Here is a 22322-nt window from a genome sequence, read left to right on the forward strand (position 1 = left end):
TACAGCTGATAACCCTGACAAAGCTCATTATCAACCACTACAAATAAAGGTGAAATATGCAAAAATGATGCAAATATTTATTATAAAATTAACTACATGAGACTATAACTGCAACAACATATATACATTGAAATAAATAAAACTTTTTCAGTGATAACCATGCGCGAGGGCTAAGGGTGCAGGATAATAACTTTTGATAATCGGCTGAGGTGCCAGGATTGTCTGTAATTCAAGAAAATCACAATTACATTTCCCTATAAATAGGACTCAATTATTACTAAATCAATATAATAAAATTATCCCCGTCAAGAAAAAAATTATGGGGTCGCTGAGAATACAAACAATTTCTATCAATTTTATTGATCATTTTTTTATTCCCACGTATGCAAACAGTTTAACCGCATAAAAGAAAGACATTCGCTTTATTAAATTATTAACCCCGCAGTCGATTTTTAAGATGGCAATGTCATCAACACCGGAAGTAACGTAAAATTATTGAATAAACTGGAAATTTGCTATGGAAATCTTCTAGATAATCATATTATAAACGCTATATAGCGTGACAGAGTTTCCACGACACATTCACATTCGGTATTCTGAATCAGTACTTTAAACTAGAAAGGATTGCCATCAATAAATAATGTGCGTCCGATCTAATGCTATTTAATAGACGTTATGACGAGAAATGAAGGTGAGTTTTTATTGTAGCAAGGAAAGTGCTTAGCCATGACCAAAGAGTATTTGGTTGTTGCCTTCAACTCAAACAGTTAATGCAAGTTTAACGGATTTATTAATTTTTAATGTACTCGACATGTAAGTTTTTCTAGAAACTCGAGCGAGATAAATAAAAAACTTTACGGTTTTTAATATTTAGATGACGATAGACACGAAAGCTTTCTACAGCTCGTAATTAATACTGCTATAAATTATCGATAAAACATAAACAATAACTATTAAACTACTGAATTAATAATGGACCATTTACCGGCATAAATCGTTTAAAGAAATTACTGAGTATTATACTTAATATTTTTACATTTAGATAAAGCACGGTCAGTTTTACAATCTAAGTCAAAACAATAATGCAAATGGTTGTTTTTGTCTCAAAATTACCATAATTTACATAGACGTGAGGTAAACTAACAAATTTGTAATTATAATACACACTTCATGTCCTAATGTGCATGTCTACACAATGTACAAAATTTCTCGGAAGCAAAAACGGTAGTAAATAGAATACAAAAAGTGAGAAGCTAAACAAAGAATTGCACAAATATCTCAGTATTTGTCCAGTCTCTGTAGATGAAAAACTCTAACATTCGAAACAAGTACAGAACACAAATAATAGAAAAAAATCCGAAAGAAAGAATCTAAAAAATGTAAAATTCCAACTAATGGCATAATAATTATGTTTACATTTTTACACAATAACTGCTTAAAAGAGTTCAATCCAAGAATTAAATAATTAAAACCAGAATTTCAAACAAGTTTTAAAAAAAGCGGTAACCGTATTACTACTAAAAAGCGAAAATATTTTCATTTCTTTGTTCTTCATATTCCAAATCGATTTGTTAGAATACTAATTAGAACAGGATCGAATTACGTCGTAAGTTGCTTTAATAAAAGATAAAATAGGTTCATATTTCATTACTGAATAGCGTTCTAACGATTATAAAATTGCATGGAAACTTTTAATGCATTTGTATTGTCCATTTGATTAGACAGTTCATGTTATTTCCGATGATGAATTTAATTCTACAAATCGCTCAAAGCAAATATGAAAATTAGAACTTTTATTTGGAAATACCGGCGCATCCACCATTTTTGTTACATAATCAAATCAGTCGTTTACGCAATTATTGAGTCAAAACTACAAATTTTAGCGCGTTTTTTCAATTGGTATAAAACAATTTTTGAGATACTTTTTTAATATTATTTTTACCTTAACAATGGTAGGAGGATGTGCAATGTGTACTTTCGTCACAGTGGCGTAACTTGTTGCAGGAGCAATAGTCTTGATAATGGGGGCTATGGGCGCCACGGTCTTCACAATAGGAGCCGGAGCGAGAATTGGTCCATGATCCAATAATGGGGCTTTTAGCCAAGGGGGTGACCAAACTGGACCTATGTGAGGACTACCAAAAGGGTCCCATAGTGGATCAATGATTGGTTCTGCTTTTAGAAATGTGACCAGCAAACTGAATAGAATCTGAAAATATAACGCGTATAGAAGAGTAAAATAAAATAGAGGAAACTTACCAGTGTTAACATTTTTGTAGATTGAGATATTCCAACTGAGAAGACTTCTTCCTGTGATTGCTTTTATATGAAGCAAACAAATACGGTATTGTCAAGTAGGGACGATTGGCTAATGCATCTTGATGTAATTTAAAGCGAGACATGTGCCATAAAGTAAGAATTCCAGTTGATAAAATACCTTGAGTAATACCTACAGTGGTACGCGAAGAGATTGCATCTCGTAACTCAATCGGAAGTGCATTACTTCCAAAGGTACAACTCAAAATTCAACCAGCATGTTACATTTAGCAATGACATATAAAAACGTAATGTTAGCATCATTAGCAAATTTTTTTACAGAAATCGCAACACGCGGTAGAAACTCAGCCCAGTTTCCTAAAATAGTTGGAGAAATTTTTCCATTTAGCTAAAAGTGATTTCATTTAACACCATTATGTAATCTACAAAGAAAAACTCTTTAATTCCGCTCAATTTTAATATAATTTGCTGAAGGCTACAACAGTGCAACATTAGATAGTGTTGTGACGGGCACAACTTCCTTTCACCTTTACATTGGATGTGCTTGTAAAGGTCCCGTCGTGGGTCACAATCTAGATCATTTACTAACGATGCATGCGATTGCTGAAATGGCTTAGAATGTGGTTGTCGTCAAACCTTAGATGGAGTTATAGCAATGATACTTAATTATTAGTTGCAATGGAGAGTTGGAGGATATTGATTTAATTTTAGATGGCGTTCTCTAATATGTTTCCGATATGTTCGATCAAATGTCTTACATAAATTAGGTGAGCGGATAGTTCAGGCCTCTCCTTAGCAATCTGAATATTGTTGCTATTTTTATCAGAATGATTGATGGACAAACTGGAACATTAATAAAAAAGAGTAATATCTGATTCTCAGTTGGTTTAAGAATGAAGTTTTTTTTTAATCGATAACGATTAGCAAAAATTGTTTGAAAGACCGCAGTTCTCGCGCGCATTTTCAAAATGACAGCTGGTGCTGTTGCCCAACTTACCGGCCGGTGCCGTCAACCCTTGTCAACCCCTCAAACCGAACAATACCTAATTTATTATAGTCATTAAGATATTAATTGATTATCGGGGTTCAAAATTGGTAAAACGTGTAAAAAGGAACAAACATGGCCAGTATAGGAGCAGAAGTCGGACAAAAAATGCGAGTAAGTAAAATGACACCTCTTACTCCGTATTTTAGGTTATGTTTTTATTTTTACATAATAATAAACTGAATCTTTGTTTATTCTAGTCTGCTATCAAGGCAAAGTTGTTAGAATTGAACTGTTATGTCGGTAAGTCGAAGATTCTTGAAGACGACACGGGTTTGGTAACGTGGCTAAAATTTGCAGATGATGAACTACCAGACTATGTAATGGTGATGGTGGCTAATAAAAGAACGAAATCGCAGATGAAAGAGGATCTACAACTTTTTTTATCCACCAAAACGGGTACTTTTGTCGACTGGCTCCACATAGTGTTGAAAAAACTGAAAGAAGTCACTGTGACTAACCCTGGTCAGTTTGTAAAGGTAAATAGTTTATGAGCTTATTTCTGCGTTTTTAGATGTTTATAAGAAGACTGGCAAGCGAAAGTCTGACGAGATTTTGGACATTAATGTGAAGAAAGAAAAAAAGGATAAAAAGATGGACAAGAAGGTGAAAAAAGAGGCTGCAGAAAAGAGTTCAATGAGTGAAGAAACACTTTTTAAATCATTGACTGACGACTTGCCTATTAACGCAAACAGGTTGTCTGAACAGAGAAAAATTATAATAATGAAAGAAAACAAAACAAACAACAATGCGTCTGATCAAGTTTTACAGGACAATTTTGATATTCCTCTTCTGTCTGAGGTGAATTTTTCCACAGAGGAGGAACTTGAGGATATCGAGAAAAAAATTAAAAGTGTGAAGAGCAGACTAGGTTTATTAGTGGAGAGTGACGAGGATGACTGTATTAATTTAAAGCCTGAGCCAGGTAAACCACCTTAAAACTTTTACTGCTCTAAACTGTTTTTTTACAGATGAATTATTGGCTCCAGATCTAGACAACAGAAACAAATCAGAGCCAACACCTGACACTTCTTCTAGTCTCCAAAAGAAGTCTGAACACTCCAGAATAACATTCACTAATGATGAACCCCAAAGTTCCAGCAAACGCAGATCTGTGTTAGAAAGACTCGGAAAGCGACGCTCCAACGAAAATGACGACACATCCCCAGTTAAAAGAAATAGAATTGATTTGTCGGACTTCAAGAAAGATGACTCCAGGAACAAAGACAGGGATGAAGAGAAGGAGCGGCGGTACAGGAACAGCCTCAGGAATAAAAGGGAGAGTGAGAGACCAAAAGAAGTATGTGTTAGTGTCTGTATAGACAGAAAACTAACAGTTGTTTCCAGAGCATTTTAAACAGACTAGGAGTCATGTCTAAGGTGTCGGTACCGGTAAAACCGATTGAAGAACCAGAAGAGCCTTTCAAGAACCGAGAGGTGCCAAGTATGGTTAAAATTAAACCTAGAATAATTCCGCCGGATGCCCCTCAGCCTAATAAGAATTTACTGCTGAAAGCGATGGCGGAGGCGCAAAAGAGCATAGCTCAGACCCTAGCAGTAGGACATGCAAAGGTAGTATCCACAATGTTTAGATCGTAATAAAATAATTTGTTTAGCCCGACGCTCTGTATACTAAAAAGTACAAAGAAAAACAAAAGGACGAAAAAGTAAAAGGGAAGAAAATCTCGCAAAGTGAAAAAAATAAAATTAAGAAGATTCTGACTCCTGAAGATCCTTATCCAACCCCTGAATATATCCCATCGCCGGTCAACAAGCAAGCAAATCCTGTTCCTAAATACATCCCTAGTACTAAAATTGCCACAGAACCTGAAGAATCACCCATCGAAAACGGTAAATTGAAACAAAAGTTTATAGTCACTCTAGATGGTATAGAAAAAACAAAATTCAAAGATTTAGTAGAAGAAGAAAACGTAAAACCCTCAATTAAAGCCAGACTTGACAAAAAGAGGTCACCATCGCCAATCATCTTCGATAAAGTCACCACTCCTGTGAAAGCCAAACCAAATATTCCTGATAAACTGCCAATAGTGCACGCATCTCCGTCTGTTAAAAACAAAGAGAGGTGTAAGTATTGGCCGTCTTGTCGTCACGGCGAGAAATGCGAATTCGTCCATCCAAATACCAACTGTGAGAAATTCCCACACTGCAAATTTGGGGAAAAGTGCTTGTTTTTGCATCCAGCTTGCAAATTCGGGAGCTCGTGCACTAGAAGAGACTGCGTTTATAGCCACTCGTCTGCCGCGAAGGGCATTGGTAAGTAATGTTTTATTTGCACGCGTTTTTTCGAAATTTGAAGTTATCGGAGCACGCGGCATCTTTTTTTAGGCGTATAATACAAATTGCGATCCAACGATACAAAAACGGTCATCAGAGAACTACCGAGACAGATAAAAACGGCTATCTACACCCTTTTTTTTTACAACATTGTGTAACATTTGCTACTTTTCTAGGGCCGAGACTGGCATCTTCCACGCCCGTAAAAATGGCAGCGTCCCTCCAAACATGTAAATTTTTTCCTAACTGTACAAACGTAAATTGTGCTTTCTACCATCCAAAGCCTTGCAAATTTGGTAAATACTGCAAAAACCAAGGAGAATGCAACTTCTCACATACTTTTGTTCCCAACAAAAGTAGTTTGACTTGGAGATCAAAATAATGACATCACAGTATGTACATAAGTTTAGAATGTGAGTATTCCGTAAGCCACCATTTTCATAATAATCCTATTGTGTGAGTAGGGATGTGACACTTATAGTAGAACACATGTATTAAAATAAATAATTTAATGATTTATTTGTCTGGCTCCTTTATTACTTTTCCTAAGAGTTTGCCTCTTAGGGCTTCCAGTTGAGCCACATTTCCATTAGTTATCGCCGCTTCTCGGGTCTGTTTCAACTGATTTTCAACTTCTAGAGATCGTCTTTTGAGAGCTTCACGTTTAAATGTGAGAGATCTCCTGCAATAATTTATTAATATATAGCAATGAAGTTAACACTAGAATTACGTGATAAGTAAGCACTGGAGCCCTATGCCGACTAGACAGAACAAGACACAACACATTAAAATTGCCACGTTTGGTAATTTAGGAACTCCATTTACACCATAGTAGGGTTGCCCCCTATAAAACTCCTCTCTGGTTCTGTCTCTGTTGGCCCAAAACGACGGGTCATCATACGGACTAAAACGACGATTGAAAATACGTCGGAGCTAATAATTATCTCACTTTCGCCCCTGATGCCTGTAGTAAACCTTATGAGGCCTGTACCCATATAAATGCCTCTCTGTAACTGCCAAACCTAAGTCATAACCTCTTCGAGTCTCAGGCTTACCCAGTACTTTATAGGCTTCATTAATCTCTTGAAACCTTTCATGGGATTGTTTGCATTTGTTGACATCAGGATGATGCTAAATCATCAATTAGTTCATGTCGCAACAAAACTAAACTCACCTCTTTTGAAAGTTTGATGAAGGCATTCTTTATGTCTTTACCTGTACAACTCCTTGATAATTTGAGCACTTCATAGTGCGTTTTGTAAAATCTAGCACAAAAATAGATTGGATAACCTCTCTTTATATTAGTTTCATTGACATACCTGGAGATTGTGCATAAAGTGGTTGTTTTGGGGGCAAGTATTGAGACGTCACCGCAAATTTTGCATAACATTATTTAAAAATTAAAATTTGGTTTATTTACATGTTAAATGTTTTGACGTTTAATTTGTGACATAACATGTGTCAAGAACATCTGATCAAGGTAATGGCAAGGTCGAGTCCGGGAAATGGAGGGAAATTTAAATTTTATTTCACTTTAACTGCAAATCAATTCCTTTAAATTAGTAAATAAATATACAGACTCACACTTTACTTTTAAGCAACTCTTGAAATTTGATCATTTTTAACGTTTAGGCATTGAACTTGAATGAAAGTCCAATTTGATTGACCAGATATTAATTTTTTATGGCCCGCTCTGCTTATCTTTGGATGCAAGCAAAATATTATCTTTATGTTGAATACAAGTCCAACGTAAAACAAGCAAAAAGTACCGACGTATGTTCATTATTATTTAAATATGCAGCGTCACTGTTTGTAAAGCGTCGATTATACAGAAAAAGCATTACTTTAGTACCTGCATGAATAGATAATTCTTATTTAACAACCAGCAACTCATCAATTCGTAATGTTATTGACCCAACTTGTAACACTAACAATTTTTTGTAAGACCAAGCACGCTGTTCTGTAGTGATCACTAAAAAAACTTGATGCGCCTGTTGATAAAACACTTTACTTAACTTATTTTTATTGAAAATACAGTTTATACATCACATTGCAGACATTTTCCCATAATGAGCAAATCCATGTAAACATACAGATCATGTTGAACAAACAACAGTGTGGTTGAAGAAACACCACCTAATCCACGTATTCCAAAATGAATACATCAAGTACACAATTACCCACACTAGTTAGATAATTATAATCACGACGTAGAAATCACATTGTTAAAAAGAACCTTAATAACATGACAAAACAAATTGTGCGACCTCAAAAAAAAGGACAACGAATTATATTTTCTGAGTATAGACGGTCACAGCAGCGTGAGGTTTCTCAGGAGTAAACACCACTTCGTCATTCACCTTGTAGTCTTCGTATTTCAAGGTGTAGATGCACTCAAAACCAAGTTTCTTCAAAGCCCTTGCTGTGAAGTGACTTGTACAATCTGCGGTCATGATACCGCAGCCCTGAGCTCGAGCAAGTTCTCTGGAAAAAAATATCGGGGATTAAAGTGCGGCAATAAAAACGTAATTCTCCTGGCAAATACCATATAAAAGCTTTTTCATGATTTGTTTGATGGCTTCCATCAAGGACTAGTCGGAGGGTTAGTACAGGAATTGGCACCTAATTACAAACACGTGTTAGTTTAGAGACGGATTAAAACTTTGAACCTTATCCTTTTTATTAGCTAACAAAAATACATCTTTAAAATATTTGTACATTTTGTTATATACAATCACATGTTATCTTAAAATTGTATTCCAAAACGAATACAACTGGCAAGTTATTTATTGTCAATTTTCAGGGAATGCTTGTCAAAAATACTTTTGTAGTCTTTTTATATTCTTTGGGCGTATACAGTCACAGCTTCGTGAGGCTTTTCAGGAGTAAAGACAACTTCACCATTGACTCTGTAGTCTTCGTATTTCAGAGCATAAATGCAATTGCAGCCAAGTCTTTTTAAAGCTTTGGCGGTAAAATGGCTAGTACAGTCCGCAGTTATAATACCACAACCTCTCTCTTTACCGATTTCTCTGTAAAGGAAAAAAACAAAATAAATCATCAAAATAAAAAAAAACATGCAAAGCTTTGGTGGTTTGTGGTTTCAAAGTAATTGCTTTCTGGCTACTGAAGTTACTACGGTTTTTCTAAATTGGCAAAGAAAAGTGGAAACGGACTTCAGGGAATTGCTTAAAACCGCAGTAATCAAAGGAAAATGAAATTCTTATTTATGGCAAAATAAAAAATGGGGATAAGTGGGAAGCAGTGCACGAATTTTGAAATCAGTTGGTAGTCCTGACATTAATAGGCAGTGCTCCCAACAGATTCAACCTTGTGTGAATCGCACCTGGCACTTCAAACGAAAATATAAAAAAAATAAAATTAAGAGAGGGATCTAGAGAAAATAAAATGAGAAATCTTCGCGATTTATTTTTTCCGTGCATATTTCCTGCCTCTTCACAGTTACTCCTCGCTTATAACTTCCACTCGAGAAAACCTCAAAGCGCCGCCCCCGAATGTGGCTCTCCATTTTATTTTATTGGAAGCCATTACTCTAATGAATTCCTGAATTCCAGTTTAAGGTCAGGTCGCGGGGTGAACTTGAAGAGCAATTGAAAACTTGCGCGTCTGTTTTTTCACGGTCCAATCATCCTCAGAAATGAGATGGAAATTTAACAAAGACTCTAACAAGATTGTCTGCGCAAGATTTGACGTATTCTTGAATTGTGTGTAAGGGTAGCGTAAAAGCAAATTCGCGTGAGGAAAATTAATTTCCTCGAGAAAAGCGTTGAAAAACCACGACCTCCACCTTCAGATTAATGCAGACCTTGACCTATCTGCGTTCTGTTTGGCTCGACGCCAAGCGTTTGATTTTCGAAACATCGAAACAGCGCGATAAAAATTCCATTTACCTTGTTTTATTCATTAGGTCTTTGGCGATTCCTCGGCCTCTCATCGAGCTATCCACTGATAAGATTTTGACTGTGACGGCTTTGGTAACGTCGGGGAAATGAGAGAAGATTTTTGATTCCACAGCGACGTGGTCTAGGAGTTTTAGGATTTTTGCGAATTTCTTATTCTCACAGTCCACTTCTTCGATTTCGTCGGTGTAGCCTTTTTCGAGGATGCCATTAAGACAAATCCCGATGATTTTTCCGTTGGAAACTGCTTTAAGATTTAGGTTGTTGTCGAGGTCTTTGACGGAGTAGTCTTCTAGTTCTTCACAGGTTGGTTTCCCATCCAGAAGACCGATGCTGTGGTTCAAGGGCTCATCTCGGATGAAGAAGGTGCGCAAGAACTGGACAACTTCTTCTTTGTCTTGATTTGTTATTATCTCGATCGAGTAGGGTTCTGCAGGTGGGCTGCAAGGTGTGGAAGGCGTCGAAGGCGTGGACACGGAATCGACGGACTATAAACAACAATCGACATTACAAATACAATTATGAAAAATGATTGCATTGTCTGTCTCTCAGAGTTCCTTAGCAGTGCATTATTTCCATGGTAACTGAGTGCTGCACTTTCGGATTCTTTATGGTAACTTTTATTGCAGAGCTAACATAAAATCAATAGCAGCACCGTGCACTCGCATATTTTTAATTAATTGCAAATTGCCCCAGCGAATTTCAGATTGGTAGTGTAAAATGAAATAAATTGTTGGTGTTTGAAGTAATTCCAGGGAAGTAAACAGAGTTGATCAACAAACACCTTTTTGAAGGGCTTTTAACATCGTTTATTTTTCTATTTGCGAGCAAATACGATGAACAAATAAAATTTGACCAACACAGTTAATTCCATTGGAAACGTATTAGCAACATGGTCACGGAAAATTACAAATTCATGATGCAAAAACACAATTTCACACTGAATTAAAACAGATAACAACCAGAATTCATCGTTAATTAAGATAATGATGCAAAAATCAGCGTTGACAGTCATTTTCAACAGCTTACAAGTTGACAAGGTTGAGAATGAACTTGTTGCATTGTTCCAACCTTGAAGGTTTCCAATAAATAGGTAATGAACTAAACTCATTTCGCAGAAAATGTGAAATTGAATTTGTTCTGCTTATTTAAAACAAATACGCGCAATGTCAATGTCATTACAAGCAAGGACATTGTTCGTTCGAAATTTGGCTTCACAACCTGAAACTTATTTCGGATTGCCAATAAAACGTGCTTGCTTTTTCAAGGAGTTTCAAATGCTTTTGTCGGAATATTTTTTATGGTTATTGAAAATGGATATTTCATTTCAATGCCACGGAGGACCCTATTTCATCCGGACGTGAATTTGATTAAGTGCGGAAGAAATGATATTTTTATGATGTAATGGAATAAATTTTCTTCTACAATATATCTCCATAAAAACTTCGTGGGTTTAAAAAGATAACTGAGTTCAGGATGGATAACGTTGCTTCTTTGACCTTTGTTGTACAGACAATACTACCCTGTCTTTCAGGCGCAAATTAGATTTGTGAAGGCAGAAAGAAAAACGTTTTACAATTAATTTTTTTTTCAATTTAAAAAAAATCCGAATCTTTTAGCCGTTGGCTCTCACTCACATTGGCCCCGTTGTTGGCCATATAATAAAAAACGCCAAAGACGAAATAAATCTGTCAAAAACTCGAGCATACAGTTCTAATCATAATATTAGGCTCCCAGCAATTAATAAACATGTTTTCAAATAAAAAAAAAATGTCTAATAAATCGGCAAAATTTTCCAAAATTTAATACGAAAAATTCATAATACAGAAGATATGTTTCAGAAAAATAAAACAAATACTGATTTAAAATTATATATAGAAAATAATAGTAACAACCTTGAGCTTAGAAAAAATGTTATTGCACCGAGAAATGTCAAAACATTACCAAGAAATTATTGTTTATTTGCGGTTACATTTTAACAAATAAGACCACGAACTTCTGTAATTATTGTGGCATTAAATTAATAAATAACACTATAATTTTCGATATAAATGCTTGACAAATAGTAAATACCTATGTGGGAAAACATTATAATAAGATTTGAATAATGAACTGTGCTAGACAAATCTCTGCTGCTAGACGCCTTTAAAAATAGAACTAGGTAAATATTTTGGTGCAATTTATGTTTCATTTAGTAAATTTATTTATGCCACGAAGCTAACATTTCCTAGAAACAAGAACTAATTTCGTAAAGAACATTGAGTCTACGCAAGACATTTTGATCTAATCCGAAAAGTGTGACAAATATGACGTAAACAAACTAGTTTAAATAATAATCCCAATCAAGAATAAAAATTGTCATTGAATCGAAAACCTCTCAAGTTGTATTTACTTCCCACCATTCATTTAAATTACATGATGTAATGAAAACAGTGCAATATTTTGTTGCTAATCGACATTTTAGCATGCCATTTCGCGTTGTAAACAAATTACAAGTGCAATATGTAATAATTATCATCTCGCGGTATGTTAACACTTGTTTGTTGAATTTGCAAAAGCATTCATTAAAATTTGTGACCAAATCGAAGTAAATTCAAAAGTGACGTTATCTCAACTTTTCTCAGTAAATAAAAAAATTCCGCCTATTCCAAGGCGTAAACAAATCGCAGCCGTGAGTAGGTTCGCTAATGTTGTTTACGGTTTAATGACATTGTACATGAAATTATATACATCTGACGCGTAAATATTGTAACAATTTCGTAGTAATTCAAATCAATGTTTTCAAAGAAATTTCGCAGGAAGTCTTGGAAGTGGCATGAATGAGTATGAGTCACCAAAATACTACGATTTCTTAATTACTAAAATGTTCCGATCGTTTCGAAGGTAAAACGTAAACATACACGGCCGTTTTCATTGAAAATAGGTTGTATAAACAATTTATATTTACCACAAAATCGGTGAACTTGAGCTTTTCGAATTTTTCGGTGAGGATGAAACTGGGTTGCATTTGTACCGCCATGGTCAATTGGAGAAAAACACCTCAACACTGAAAGAATCCTTACAACGGCACGAAAATATCCGGATTGGAACTGGCAAAGTTTCAGCGACTTCTGCTTTTACATCGCAAGCACTTTTATATTATATCCCCGAACCCTATTCAACTTGAAAAGCAGTATTGAGTTCTACGCACGCTCCAAACACTTGTTATTTTTTGTCATTTTAACGTGGAGCTTTTTAATACTTTATTAGTATCAATCAGTCGACGATTAAAACCAAAACCGAGATTATTGACTTTGCGGCTTGACGACATGTGTTTGACTAAATTATTACAGCATGTGTTGAGATTTTTAGCTCGGTTTAAACAAACTATAAATCGGTAATGACACAGAAAATGGGAGTTTGGAGTGATTTTTCCTGTGGAATTGTGGAGTGAAAATGCAATCGATTCGCAATTATTTGCCTGGGGGCTTTTCTAACGTAATACTTATATAATAGACTTACTAGCCGAGATAAATTTGTTGTAGAAGTGATTAAATAATCAGAATGGCATTAAGTCGATGGATAAGTTAACATGCACTTTCCAAAGAGATAAATTTGATTTTAGCACAACCTGAGAAAAATACGCTTATTATAAATATATATACCTTGTTAAAAACATTTATTTAATGGTTTGCATGAATATTATGAAGGTTTTTGCTTTTATTATGTATATTCGAAAAACTCGTGTTCTATTTATAGTTAATTAAATGACAAAGAACTTTTATCTAAAGTTTGCTTAAAAATCATAAAAATGTTGTTCTGCACTAATTTAAATTTATGCGATATATAAATAAATTTATCTCTTCAAAACTGTTTATATAACTGAAAAACAAAACAACTCTGATTAGGGGAAAATAGCGCAAAATGAAACAGGGATAAACCAATAGCTTCTCAATTTCTGCAAAAATTTGTAATCGCACGGGAAGCAGGAATTTTTTATCATGTTGGGCTAAATTTTAAAATAATTAAAATATTAAGTTTCCAAAAGGCCCCAGGAGTTATTTTACAACAAAAATCCGAAAAAGAATTTTACAAATTTAAAAAAAAATGTCGAAAGAATTGGTGAAAATCGAAAAAACTTTTTATTCCATTTATCTAAAGCATCAGAAGTCAAGTGTTTCAAAGGTCCTGGGAATTCAAAAAATTCAACGATATTAAAATCTAAAAATTTTTAAAAGAATTTAAATTTGAATCTTCATCATATTTTTGTTTTCTTGTTGCAAATTTCTCGACTCAGTTATCGTTTATATTTTTATTTGCATTTTTCTAATTTATATGCGTAATTAAATGGGAATGGGTTATTCCAAAGTTCAAGAACCGCAATGCTACAATTTGCACACAAAACGACAACATTGCTGACGTCTGCATCCTACCAAACATGGTATGGATACGTGTTCGATCTGCCAAGAACACCAATTAGCTATTTTTTGAGAAATTATTAATGTCTATTCCCAGAAATTTTGCTCTTATGGAAAATTATGATCAAAAACAAGTTTCTCGAAAATTTATCAAATGGTAATAAAGGACCTGTCAATTCAAAATAAGTGGAAGATATTAATTTTCGTGTTTTTCCATTGCGCCGTGTTTCCGCAATAATTAAATCAATGGATCAATAAATAGAAATCTCAAAATTTATTCCTCCAACTGTAAACAACAAGTTCGTGGTCTAGCAACTGGCTAGCATCCCATTTTTCTGACAAGAACCAGAAGCTCGTACCATAATTTTAATTTCAATCAACGTTTTAAATTAATTGTTTGATTTCTTTCAAGTTAACACACATTTGCTAGGTTTTAGCCTTGATTCAGATCACCATAGCTGGTAGCAAGGTTTCGAGTGAAGGATCAATCCTTAAACTTAACCTGTCGTTACGGTTCATGACTTACAACGAAAACTTATTTTTTGTGGATTTTTGCCAATTTAAAAGTTGTTATGTAAAAACATGAAGTCCAAGGTCGGTGACTGCCAAAGGGGTACAACAATAGTGATTGTGTAGACATTTAAGTGAGAAAAAAATAAATTAAATTAAATTCCGAACTTTACGAGCGTTCGTTTTAGTCTTGTAAATAAAAAGTATTTTAATTTGAGTCAATTTGAGCATAGACATGCGTGTGTAATTTTGTTGGACCCACGGCCATTACCTAGCGCAACAGACGATTTTTTTCCAATTTAATTGTAAAAACTATTGAAATGTGGGGTACCTGACACTGAACTTGACGCGTTAATGAAGACAAACAAGGACGAAACAATTATTTTAATGCTTTGAATTAACTTATTATATCATTTATCTGAAAAGAATAATTGATATAAACACAGGATACTCCTTGTATTAATGTATAAAATAATTGTAAATTGTTTCACTATTTTAGCCAAATTTATGTTTTACAACCAACCTTGAGCACGTGCACCTTTCATACTTTAAAAAAGATCATCTTTATTCCAGACTAAAAGTAAAAGGCGCTTTTTTTTTATTTGCTATTGTCCTTGCCCGTTGTCTTGCCATGACAGCATCTTTTTTTGCGAAGGTGAAGGTAAATAAACAGCTGATTGTGGTTTTCTTTTTATCAAAATTTGTGGTCACTGCTATTAAACTTTGAAACAGATGGCGCTTTGATAAGAATGCGGAAACAGAAAATTTGTATTAAAAAACGTCTTTTTTTAATCTCCTTAGGCAAAAACGTGCGTAGAAGGTGTGTTAAGAGGTGTGAGTATTAGCTAAACCAATACGACAACTTTGTATTGTACTTTATCAATTGTATTATAATTTATTGGATTAGCATAGTTGCAACGGAAACTTTCTTAATCATTTTCCTAAAAAATTGTTTGGTAGGAAATCGCTCAACTATAAACAAACTTGGAAACCAGTTTGCGTAACTATCAATTAAAAATTTTCGGTGATTCGTACAAACTAATGATGTCCAAGAAGTGAGTTATCATATGAAAAACCCTCTTTTGGTTTCACGTCATTACCGGTCGTTAGAAAGGTATGAATTTTACAAGAAACCCGACGGAAACTTACACTGATTCTTAATTAGTCCGGGGAATATTAATAATTGGAGCAATAATGAGAAAATCAAAACAAATATCGGAAGCTCCGAGCGGCGAAGTTTATTTTGTTTGGATACACGAATAGTTTGTAGTGTGAGAGAGATTCTGTTTAATTTCGTGGAAGTCCGGAATTTTGAGTGGAATTTTGGGGCTGAAAGAGCATGAGAATGAGGTTGGTGGAAAATTGGAAGGGCATTCAATTAATTGTGTATTTACTATTTCTTTCGGCATCACGCTAAGCATGAAGAAGTGGTTTTTCCTAATGAGGTTGCTTGTACTCATCCCAAGTTCTAGATGGTCTAGATTTTCTTTTTTTTAAACTTAAATTTCACTTACACATTTGGAAAAATCGAGTTTTGAAGTTATAATTCAAAATTTTTGTTCAGTGCTTGCCTGGATTCTAAATTTTTATCTTTTTTTTTTCTATTTTCCTGATTTTTTGAATGTTTTTAGTTTTACTAATTCGGGTTTCTGACAGTGTTGGAAAATAGTCGCCTTTGAGTATACTTTTAATAAAATCAGCAGAAAACTGTAAAAAATCAGTTTAAATTGCAAATCGATCTACGAAAAAAAAAGAATTGCGTTTCGTATTTTTTCAGGATTTCAGTTATTTTCCACACCTTCACCACACCTCTTAAAACAAAAAAACCGATTCAAAAAAATCTGCACAAAAGTATAAATACTGAACAGTGATAATTAAATTTCCAATCTTATTCACGACGAATTTACATAATTGTTCATGCAAACCTGATTCGTACACGTAGGTTGTTGGTAATTTTATAACTATGACGTACAATTGTGGCTTTAAACATCTGGATTCACTTCAAGTCCCATCATATTAAATTACACGAGTTTTTGCCAAGTAAATAACATTACTGTCCCACGATCAACAATCTTAATTTAAAAATCAATTTCAGGGTTTGTGGGCGAAAAACACAAAAAACATTTTATGCGTCTGCGTCCATGGAATATTTCATTAGTCTTGCAGGCATTTTCATTATTCCAGAAATGCGAAAATTTACCGGTTTGTAACGGAGGATTCTTGGGTCATTTTCCTCCTGGGAATACCCGAACTTTCACCGTACTTCGGGGATTCACATTAGGTCTAAAATGTGGAGCTTCGTCCCAGTTAGCATTTTTACCATGGAAATCTTACGAGTAACAAGCAACTATTCTTGATTAATGTAATTTATGGTATTGAAGGGAACATAAACTTCTCTATACACCGAGAAAATTCTTTGTAGTGAAGCCTTGCTCGTTCATTAAAGGAGGAAAATAATAAGCACGCACATTTATCTTCTCCCAACAAGCGGAGCGAACGGAAGGAAGGCTTTGTACTTTTATTGATTACCCTGTCGGATTACTCCACTTTCCTTATTAAAATTTTCGATTCCGGACCGAAAACTGACAAACTTTGTAAAATCTGTTCCAAGACCATTTTATCTCTACTTGGAAAACCTTTTATTTTGCGAAAATTGGTAACACTGCCTATAACTCACTCGATGCAATTACCTTCACAGCATTGAATCGGAAAACGATGTCGTAAATTGCAATTTACCTCGCTATTGATTTTATTTAAATTGTCATTGTCGCTATGTGAAAACGACTGTAATCACCATCTACAAATAAAGCTCGAGCTTTGCTCGTTTCATAAACGCTCGGAAGCTCGCATTAATTAACATTTCATGGGGAAAAGGGAATATTAGAGGAGATATTTAGTTTCAGAGTACAAAAAAACGAGCTTTGGATGAGTTTGTTCAGTTTTTGTTGCTATAGTCACGGTTATCTTGATAACGACGCCAGAAGACTTCCCGGCCTCATTAACTCAAAACGAGTGTTCTAATGGAAAATACATAAACAAGAGTGAGTTTGCTAATTTGCTCTTTGAATAACAAGCGATCTGATGAGAAGAACGGAAATTTGTACGGTCGGAATTAAATTAATAATTCAGTCATTCACTCTAAGATTTAATCGGAGGAAATTGGAAATGAACTCATAAATAACCAATAGTTTAAGGAAAACCGATTGTTTTCCAAGAAGAATGAAAAGAATGCCATTACGAATTGCAATCTCTATTAATGCTGTTTTTCATGTTAGTTGTCACACTAAGAAGACTATAAAAGGCGCACTAAACAAAGAAAAATGTAATAATTAAAACAATGGAACGTAATTGCGTAAAAACACGCAAACAACAACAAAATATTGAATGGATTTTATGGTCTTTCTGCAATTTGAATAATTCAGGCGCATTCTTGTCGTCTTACACGTTTTATTGTCAATTAAAAAGAAAAATTATGGTGAGAGTAAAAAGGAAATTGTTTGAATCTAAAAATGGAAACTTTTAAGGCGTTTAATTTTATTTTTCTCATTTGTTTACCTCAAACATTTGTACGGGGAATTAATTCTATTATTACCACTTTAACGCGAAAATCTGTCAATTATTTAGATAAATATTTATGCATTCGTAATTAGCTGTTTTTCACTTCTAAGAATCTCTTTTTTGTGCTAGGAAAAGAAGACTTTTTAATGACTAAAACAAAAAATTAATTCGTCGTCTTTAGGAACAAAATCGCTCGTTGCCTGCGAAATAATCTAGAAATGAAACGAACCGAGAAGAAAATCCATTAAGTGTGAAAACAGCACAGAATCTCTGTTTCAGACTGAGTTCTTAATTTTCTCCGGCTCAAGTTTTAAAATCCTTCGATACTGTTCATAACTAATTGGCTCTTTCATCTAATCAGATAATCGTATTGTTCTTTCCATGAAATGTGTCGCTTTTTTTTTATTCACATATTCTCCAGCCTTTCATTTCCTTTCGTTACTTTAAATACGGCCCTGCTCTACTTGTAATGAAACACGAGAATTCTGACCCTATTCTGTGACAGCCGAACCAGAGTAACATTGAAAAACCGATCACAATTCTCTTTCTCGTGAAACATTATCCGGACATAAAAACTAAAAGTGTGCAATTAAAATGAATACGTCTGTGACAACTGTGGGTGTGGATATTGTGTACTTGAACTGAGCAATTTAGCGTCTAGCAGTGTAAAGATTTACGCGATAATCCTAAAACAGGAAATGTTCCTTCTCGTATTAGTCTGAGTTCCAATTACGCTAAACGATCACAAAATTAATTGAATTCAAAATGAATGAGCACGTGATGTTTTTTATTTAAATTCACATTGCGACTATAATTTAATATGTAAAAGATTAGAAAGGGAATTGTGGTGATATGATCTAAAGGAATTCAATCGGAGTTGTAAATCGTATTGTTTATAGAAATTTCAGGAAATCGGAAGGAATGTTGGATTAGTGAAGGACATTTCCCACAGGATACTGCGCGGAATTTCGAGCGACATCCTGGGTTCTGCTCACATGACCTAGCTACATGTATTTCATTACATTTAACTGTGGCTGCAGATGGGAACAATATGATTTATTACTTGTTTTGGTCAAATTGTAAATATGGAGGAGGGTGCTCGTTTTTTCAAATAAATAAATTGACGCTAACACAACATGACGTTTAATTAAAATAATTACAAGGATCTATACGATACTGTCTTTATTTATTACTAGAATGAGATGTAAATCGCTTTGGTTATTCATCGCTGTCATAAATATTCAGCGATTGATCTTCGGCGCGTGTTGCAATGAGACAGTTTCTAGCTTCAACTCTTTTCCAAATTAAAGCGGAAAGTTCTTCTCAACAATCGATCCGCTAACAATAATTACAAGATATTACATTTGTTGAAGTTATGAACTACAAAGTTAGAATTAATAACTGTCGGATAAGGAGAAGTTATGTGCATGTTTCCTTGATCATAACTTTCAACTATGAAACTTGAGACTGTTTTATGAAAATCCCTTTCGGTATTTACCGAGGAAAACCACACAAGCTGTGGTAAATATAAAAACATTAATTACATTCTCTTGTTACCACTCTCAGAAGCGCTATAGATTAATCGATAAGGAGGTATTGATTAAGTTATTATATAATATATTATGCGTCTTATTCTATTTCTTGGAAACCTCACACTTGTCTCAGATTATTACCACAGTGAATAAAACTCATTTCTTTTTATAAAACCCAGCGCTTTCAGGTGTGCAACCTGCCAATTTCGAAACGAAATTAAATTCTCAATCCCACTCAAATCCTTAGCCGGATCTTAAACTGCCAAAACACGGCTCCATCAAATTAAAAGTAAACGAAATAAATCGATTCTAGCTCATTTCTTCAACGTATTGAGGATGATGATAACAAAACTAGTAAGTAATTTAACGTTGAAATTAAATTCTAAAATAACTAAAATCGAGGCGCAAAATTTTAATTTTACCTGAAAACTCATTAAATTGTTATTGATCCCGAAATAATATTGCCTGCATTTCTTGTTTTGCATTCAGTCAACAGGAAATGGTTCTATCAATAATCTTGCACAAATAGTTCGATAATCGCAAATTGTTATGTAAGCAATTACACTTCAAACATGTCAATGCTCATGATAACTGTCACAACATGATTTTCCAATTGAACGCAAGTAATTACGTCGTTTTTCATTATCTTAATCTGCATAATCCTATTTGCGCAAGAGAAAATGGTGCAACTACTTAAAATTCTAAAATTTTCTTCTTACCATGGTGGAGCAGGAAAATTGGAAAAGTGACCACCACCGCCACTCTAATATCAAACACTAAACGACAAAAAACAAATTTGTTATACTGTTATTTATCTTATCACTCGAGCACTATGGTCTTATCACCGACAGAAGCAACAATTTCAAACGTTATTTGTATACAGAATTATAGGGTTACAATACGTTTTAAATGGATGTATTACAGCAGCATCCTGCTATATATTAAAAGGGACGTGTCTATTAAAATCCATTTTTGACCGCGGTAAACTGAGCAGTGTGTTGTTATTTTTCATTTTCAAGAGCTTTAGCGAGTTACAAATGGAAACATAATATTTATGGCTTATTAAACCACTCGAAATGAACCATTGGGTATTTTTGTCGAATGACGCGATTTTTCCGGAGCGCGGATTCTGGACTCCGGAAGCTCTGTTTTCCCCGGAGATGTGTATTTCGACTGAGGAAGCTTATGAACACTTGGTTACTATCTCTCTTCCCTTTACGGTTCGTTTATATGGTGAACCCCTATTTATCCATATTACTGTTGCGCATACTCGATATCCTTAATTGTTTATAAATTATTAAAGTGGATTTTGTGGAAAATGGAATCAATTTTAGGGAGTAATAAGAATGTGGGAACAAACAAACATCGTGTGGACGTTGTTCGTTTCGGGGTAGTCATTACGAGGTTTAGAAGAGTAAATTAAATAATCATTAAACTCGCTGATTTCATTAGTTGGGACTTTATGACAGCAAGGGACTCGGATAAAAATTTATATGGACGCGGAGTTGACACAACGAATTCTGTATTTTTTCCTTTTTTCGACCTCATATTCTTCTCCGCTGTGTACCTCATTACAAATTTAGTTATTTCACGGGTCGTCGTTCGTTCTTACTTTAAATGTTCAAACTGGATCATATTTTATTTGTAACATTCGTATTTTGCTATTTATGTTTCTGCAGGGACTAAATTTTTGCCGCCTTGTATACTGCTTTGTACATTTCCACTTTTGATGTTTTTCTTATCTTTGTTTTTCGTTCTTTATGCCAATTCTTGGAGACACACATAGTCTTGCTTCTTAATGGCACTAGTTTACAGCAATTTTATTCATAAGAAGATGAATTTATAATAAATCTTTTAATGCTGCAAAAAAGTCTAAACATGTTTCTAATAATATTAAAATATTGTAATCCTAAAGATTTTAATGCCGCAGTAATAAGGTTACTACTTTCGGATTATATCCCAAAAAAAAATAAAAAATCTTTGATCAGGATCAAAGCAGTTTTTATAACAAAAAATGCCTCTAAACAAATTAGTCGATCGTAACTTTTCATTCATGGGATGTTCAAAACTGTTGTTTATTATAGTCAGAATTTTATAACTTTGGTTTAACTCCATCCAACTCTGGTCGGTTTTATTGGCTTTTGTTAATTGTACGAAAAAACAAAAACTGCGACCAATTACAAAATTCCAGAGGAAAAGGATACATTTCTTATCGCCAACACACCAATTTGAATTTTTTTATACTTCAGAACTATTTATAATCTTTGAGGAATTCTTGAAAAACAAACTTGTAAAACGGATATTCGCTATCTAATGCAAACTCATGATATTTGTTATTAACGATAAGTTGATAAGTCATTCATTATGACAATTTTCTTCGTCTTAATCAGTTAGTTTTCCGTGTCATCCTAGTGGCTGAAAGCCGAGATAAAAAACCACAATAAATCAGTCATTTGGAAAATACAATCAGAGCACGCGGTATTCTGCCAATAATTATAATCAGCGTATCTTCTGAGAATAACCTTACTTGCCGTAAAGCCGAAATTTTCCATTATGGTAACTTGTATAAAAAATATTATGTTAAAAGAGTGTCGCATTTAAAATAACAAAGATAAGTCTTATTTCCGGTAAAACTGATAGTGACTTGCTGGTATATTATCATCCAGTTAGTTCTTCTTGCGACTAAATTTTTGATGATTGGAAAAAATGATCTACTAAAAAAATTATTATGCTACATCGCTCAGTAGAGCAGTCAAATATTTGTTATAATTTTATATTTTGTCTGTTT

General features: G+C 34.2%; 4 protein-coding genes across 8 annotated transcripts; 1 reads left to right on the top strand and 3 right to left on the bottom strand.

Annotated features, from left to right (window-relative positions):
• Positions 1 to 147: 147 nt before the first annotated feature.
• LOC148170152 (uncharacterized) lies at positions 148 to 2343 on the bottom strand. Its single transcript, XM_088043933.1, has 3 exons — positions 2260 to 2343; positions 1943 to 2209; positions 148 to 222 (listed from the first exon to the last, which is right to left on the bottom strand). The coding sequence occupies exons 1-3, from the start codon at positions 2269 to 2271 to the stop codon at positions 148 to 150; spliced, it is 354 nt and encodes a 117-aa protein (XP_087900059.1). The 5' UTR covers positions 2272 to 2343.
• Positions 2344 to 3230: 887 nt separating this feature from the next.
• Nab2 (Nuclear polyadenosine RNA-binding 2) lies at positions 3231 to 6136 on the top strand. The gene is made up of 8 exons (XM_088043649.1): positions 3231 to 3436; positions 3523 to 3565; positions 3623 to 3787; positions 3837 to 4247; positions 4294 to 4622; positions 4670 to 4894; positions 4939 to 5596; positions 5794 to 6136. The coding sequence occupies exons 1-8, from the start codon at positions 3398 to 3400 to the stop codon at positions 5997 to 5999; spliced, it is 2076 nt and encodes a 691-aa protein (XP_087899775.1). The 5' UTR covers positions 3231 to 3397; the 3' UTR covers positions 6000 to 6136.
• Positions 6112 to 7135, bottom strand: LOC148170154 (uncharacterized). Of its 3 annotated transcripts, none has more exons than XM_088043652.1 (6): positions 6937 to 7135; positions 6792 to 6882; positions 6673 to 6748; positions 6567 to 6624; positions 6348 to 6521; positions 6112 to 6299 (listed from the first exon to the last, which is right to left on the bottom strand). In XM_088043652.1, the coding sequence occupies exons 1-6, from the start codon at positions 7005 to 7007 to the stop codon at positions 6134 to 6136; spliced, it is 636 nt and encodes a 211-aa protein (XP_087899778.1). In that variant the 5' UTR covers positions 7008 to 7135; the 3' UTR covers positions 6112 to 6133. The 3 variants fall into 3 exon arrangements, with proteins under 3 accessions (XP_087899778.1, XP_087899777.1, XP_087899776.1); XM_088043651.1 differs by having other exon boundaries at positions 6567 to 6630; XM_088043650.1 differs by having other exon boundaries at positions 6567 to 6748; positions 6937 to 7129.
• Positions 7136 to 7623: 488 nt separating this feature from the next.
• Positions 7624 to 20386, bottom strand: LOC148170155 (arylalkylamine N-acetyltransferase 1-like). 3 transcript variants are annotated; one of them, XM_088043254.1, is made up of 3 exons: positions 12485 to 12686; positions 9529 to 10025; positions 7624 to 8101 (listed from the first exon to the last, which is right to left on the bottom strand). In XM_088043254.1, the coding sequence occupies exons 1-3, from the start codon at positions 12554 to 12556 to the stop codon at positions 7906 to 7908; spliced, it is 765 nt and encodes a 254-aa protein (XP_087899380.1). In that variant the 5' UTR covers positions 12557 to 12686; the 3' UTR covers positions 7624 to 7905. The 3 variants fall into 3 exon arrangements, with proteins under 3 accessions (XP_087899380.1, XP_087899381.1, XP_087899379.1); XM_088043255.1 differs by lacking the exons at positions 7624 to 8101; positions 12485 to 12686 and adding exons at positions 8273 to 8649; positions 20254 to 20386; XM_088043253.1 differs by lacking the exon at positions 7624 to 8101 and adding an exon at positions 8273 to 8649 and having other exon boundaries at positions 12485 to 12676.
• Positions 20387 to 22322: the final 1936 nt, after the last annotated feature.

The sequence above is a fragment of the Gnatocerus cornutus genome, chromosome 8 (assembly GCF_029298725.1).
Source record: "Gnatocerus cornutus isolate USDA-ARS CGAHR chromosome 8, icGnaCorn1.1, whole genome shotgun sequence".
Classification (NCBI taxonomy): Eukaryota; Metazoa; Arthropoda; class Insecta; order Coleoptera; family Tenebrionidae; genus Gnatocerus; species Gnatocerus cornutus.

Bases quoted from the DNA above. Each gene is read 5' to 3' on its own strand.
- LOC148170152 (XM_088043933.1), bottom strand. The intron at 223-1,942 runs GTAAAAATAATA...CTTGAATTACAG, and splicing joins ATCCTCCTACCATTGTTAAG to ACAATCCTGGCACCTCAGCC.
- Nab2 (XM_088043649.1), top strand. From the start codon at position 3,398: ATGGCCAGTATAGGAGCAGAAGTCGGACAAAAAATGCGA. The intron at 3,437-3,522 runs GTAAGTAAAATG...TGTTTATTCTAG, and splicing joins AAGTCGGACAAAAAATGCGA to TCTGCTATCAAGGCAAAGTT. The intron at 3,788-3,836 runs GTCAGTTTGTAA...CTGCGTTTTTAG, and splicing joins AGTCACTGTGACTAACCCTG to ATGTTTATAAGAAGACTGGC.
- LOC148170154 (XM_088043650.1), bottom strand. From the start codon at position 7,007: ATGTTATGCAAAATTTGCGGTGACGTCTCAATACTTGCCCCCAAAACA. The intron at 6,749-6,791 runs GTGAGTTTAGTT...TTGATGATTTAG, and splicing joins TCATCAAACTTTCAAAAGAG to CATCATCCTGATGTCAACAA. The intron at 6,300-6,347 runs GTAATTCTAGTG...AAATTATTGCAG, and splicing joins CTCCAGTGCTTACTTATCAC to GAGATCTCTCACATTTAAAC.
- LOC148170155 (XM_088043254.1), bottom strand. From the start codon at position 12,556: ATGGCGGTACAAATGCAACCCAGTTTCATCCTCACCGAAAAATTCGAA. The intron at 10,026-12,484 runs GTAAATATAAAT...TGTTGTTTATAG, and splicing joins TCAAGTTCACCGATTTTGTG to TCCGTCGATTCCGTGTCCAC. The intron at 8,102-9,528 runs GTAAATGGAATT...ATTTTTTTCCAG, and splicing joins GACCTAATGAATAAAACAAG to AGAACTTGCTCGAGCTCAGG.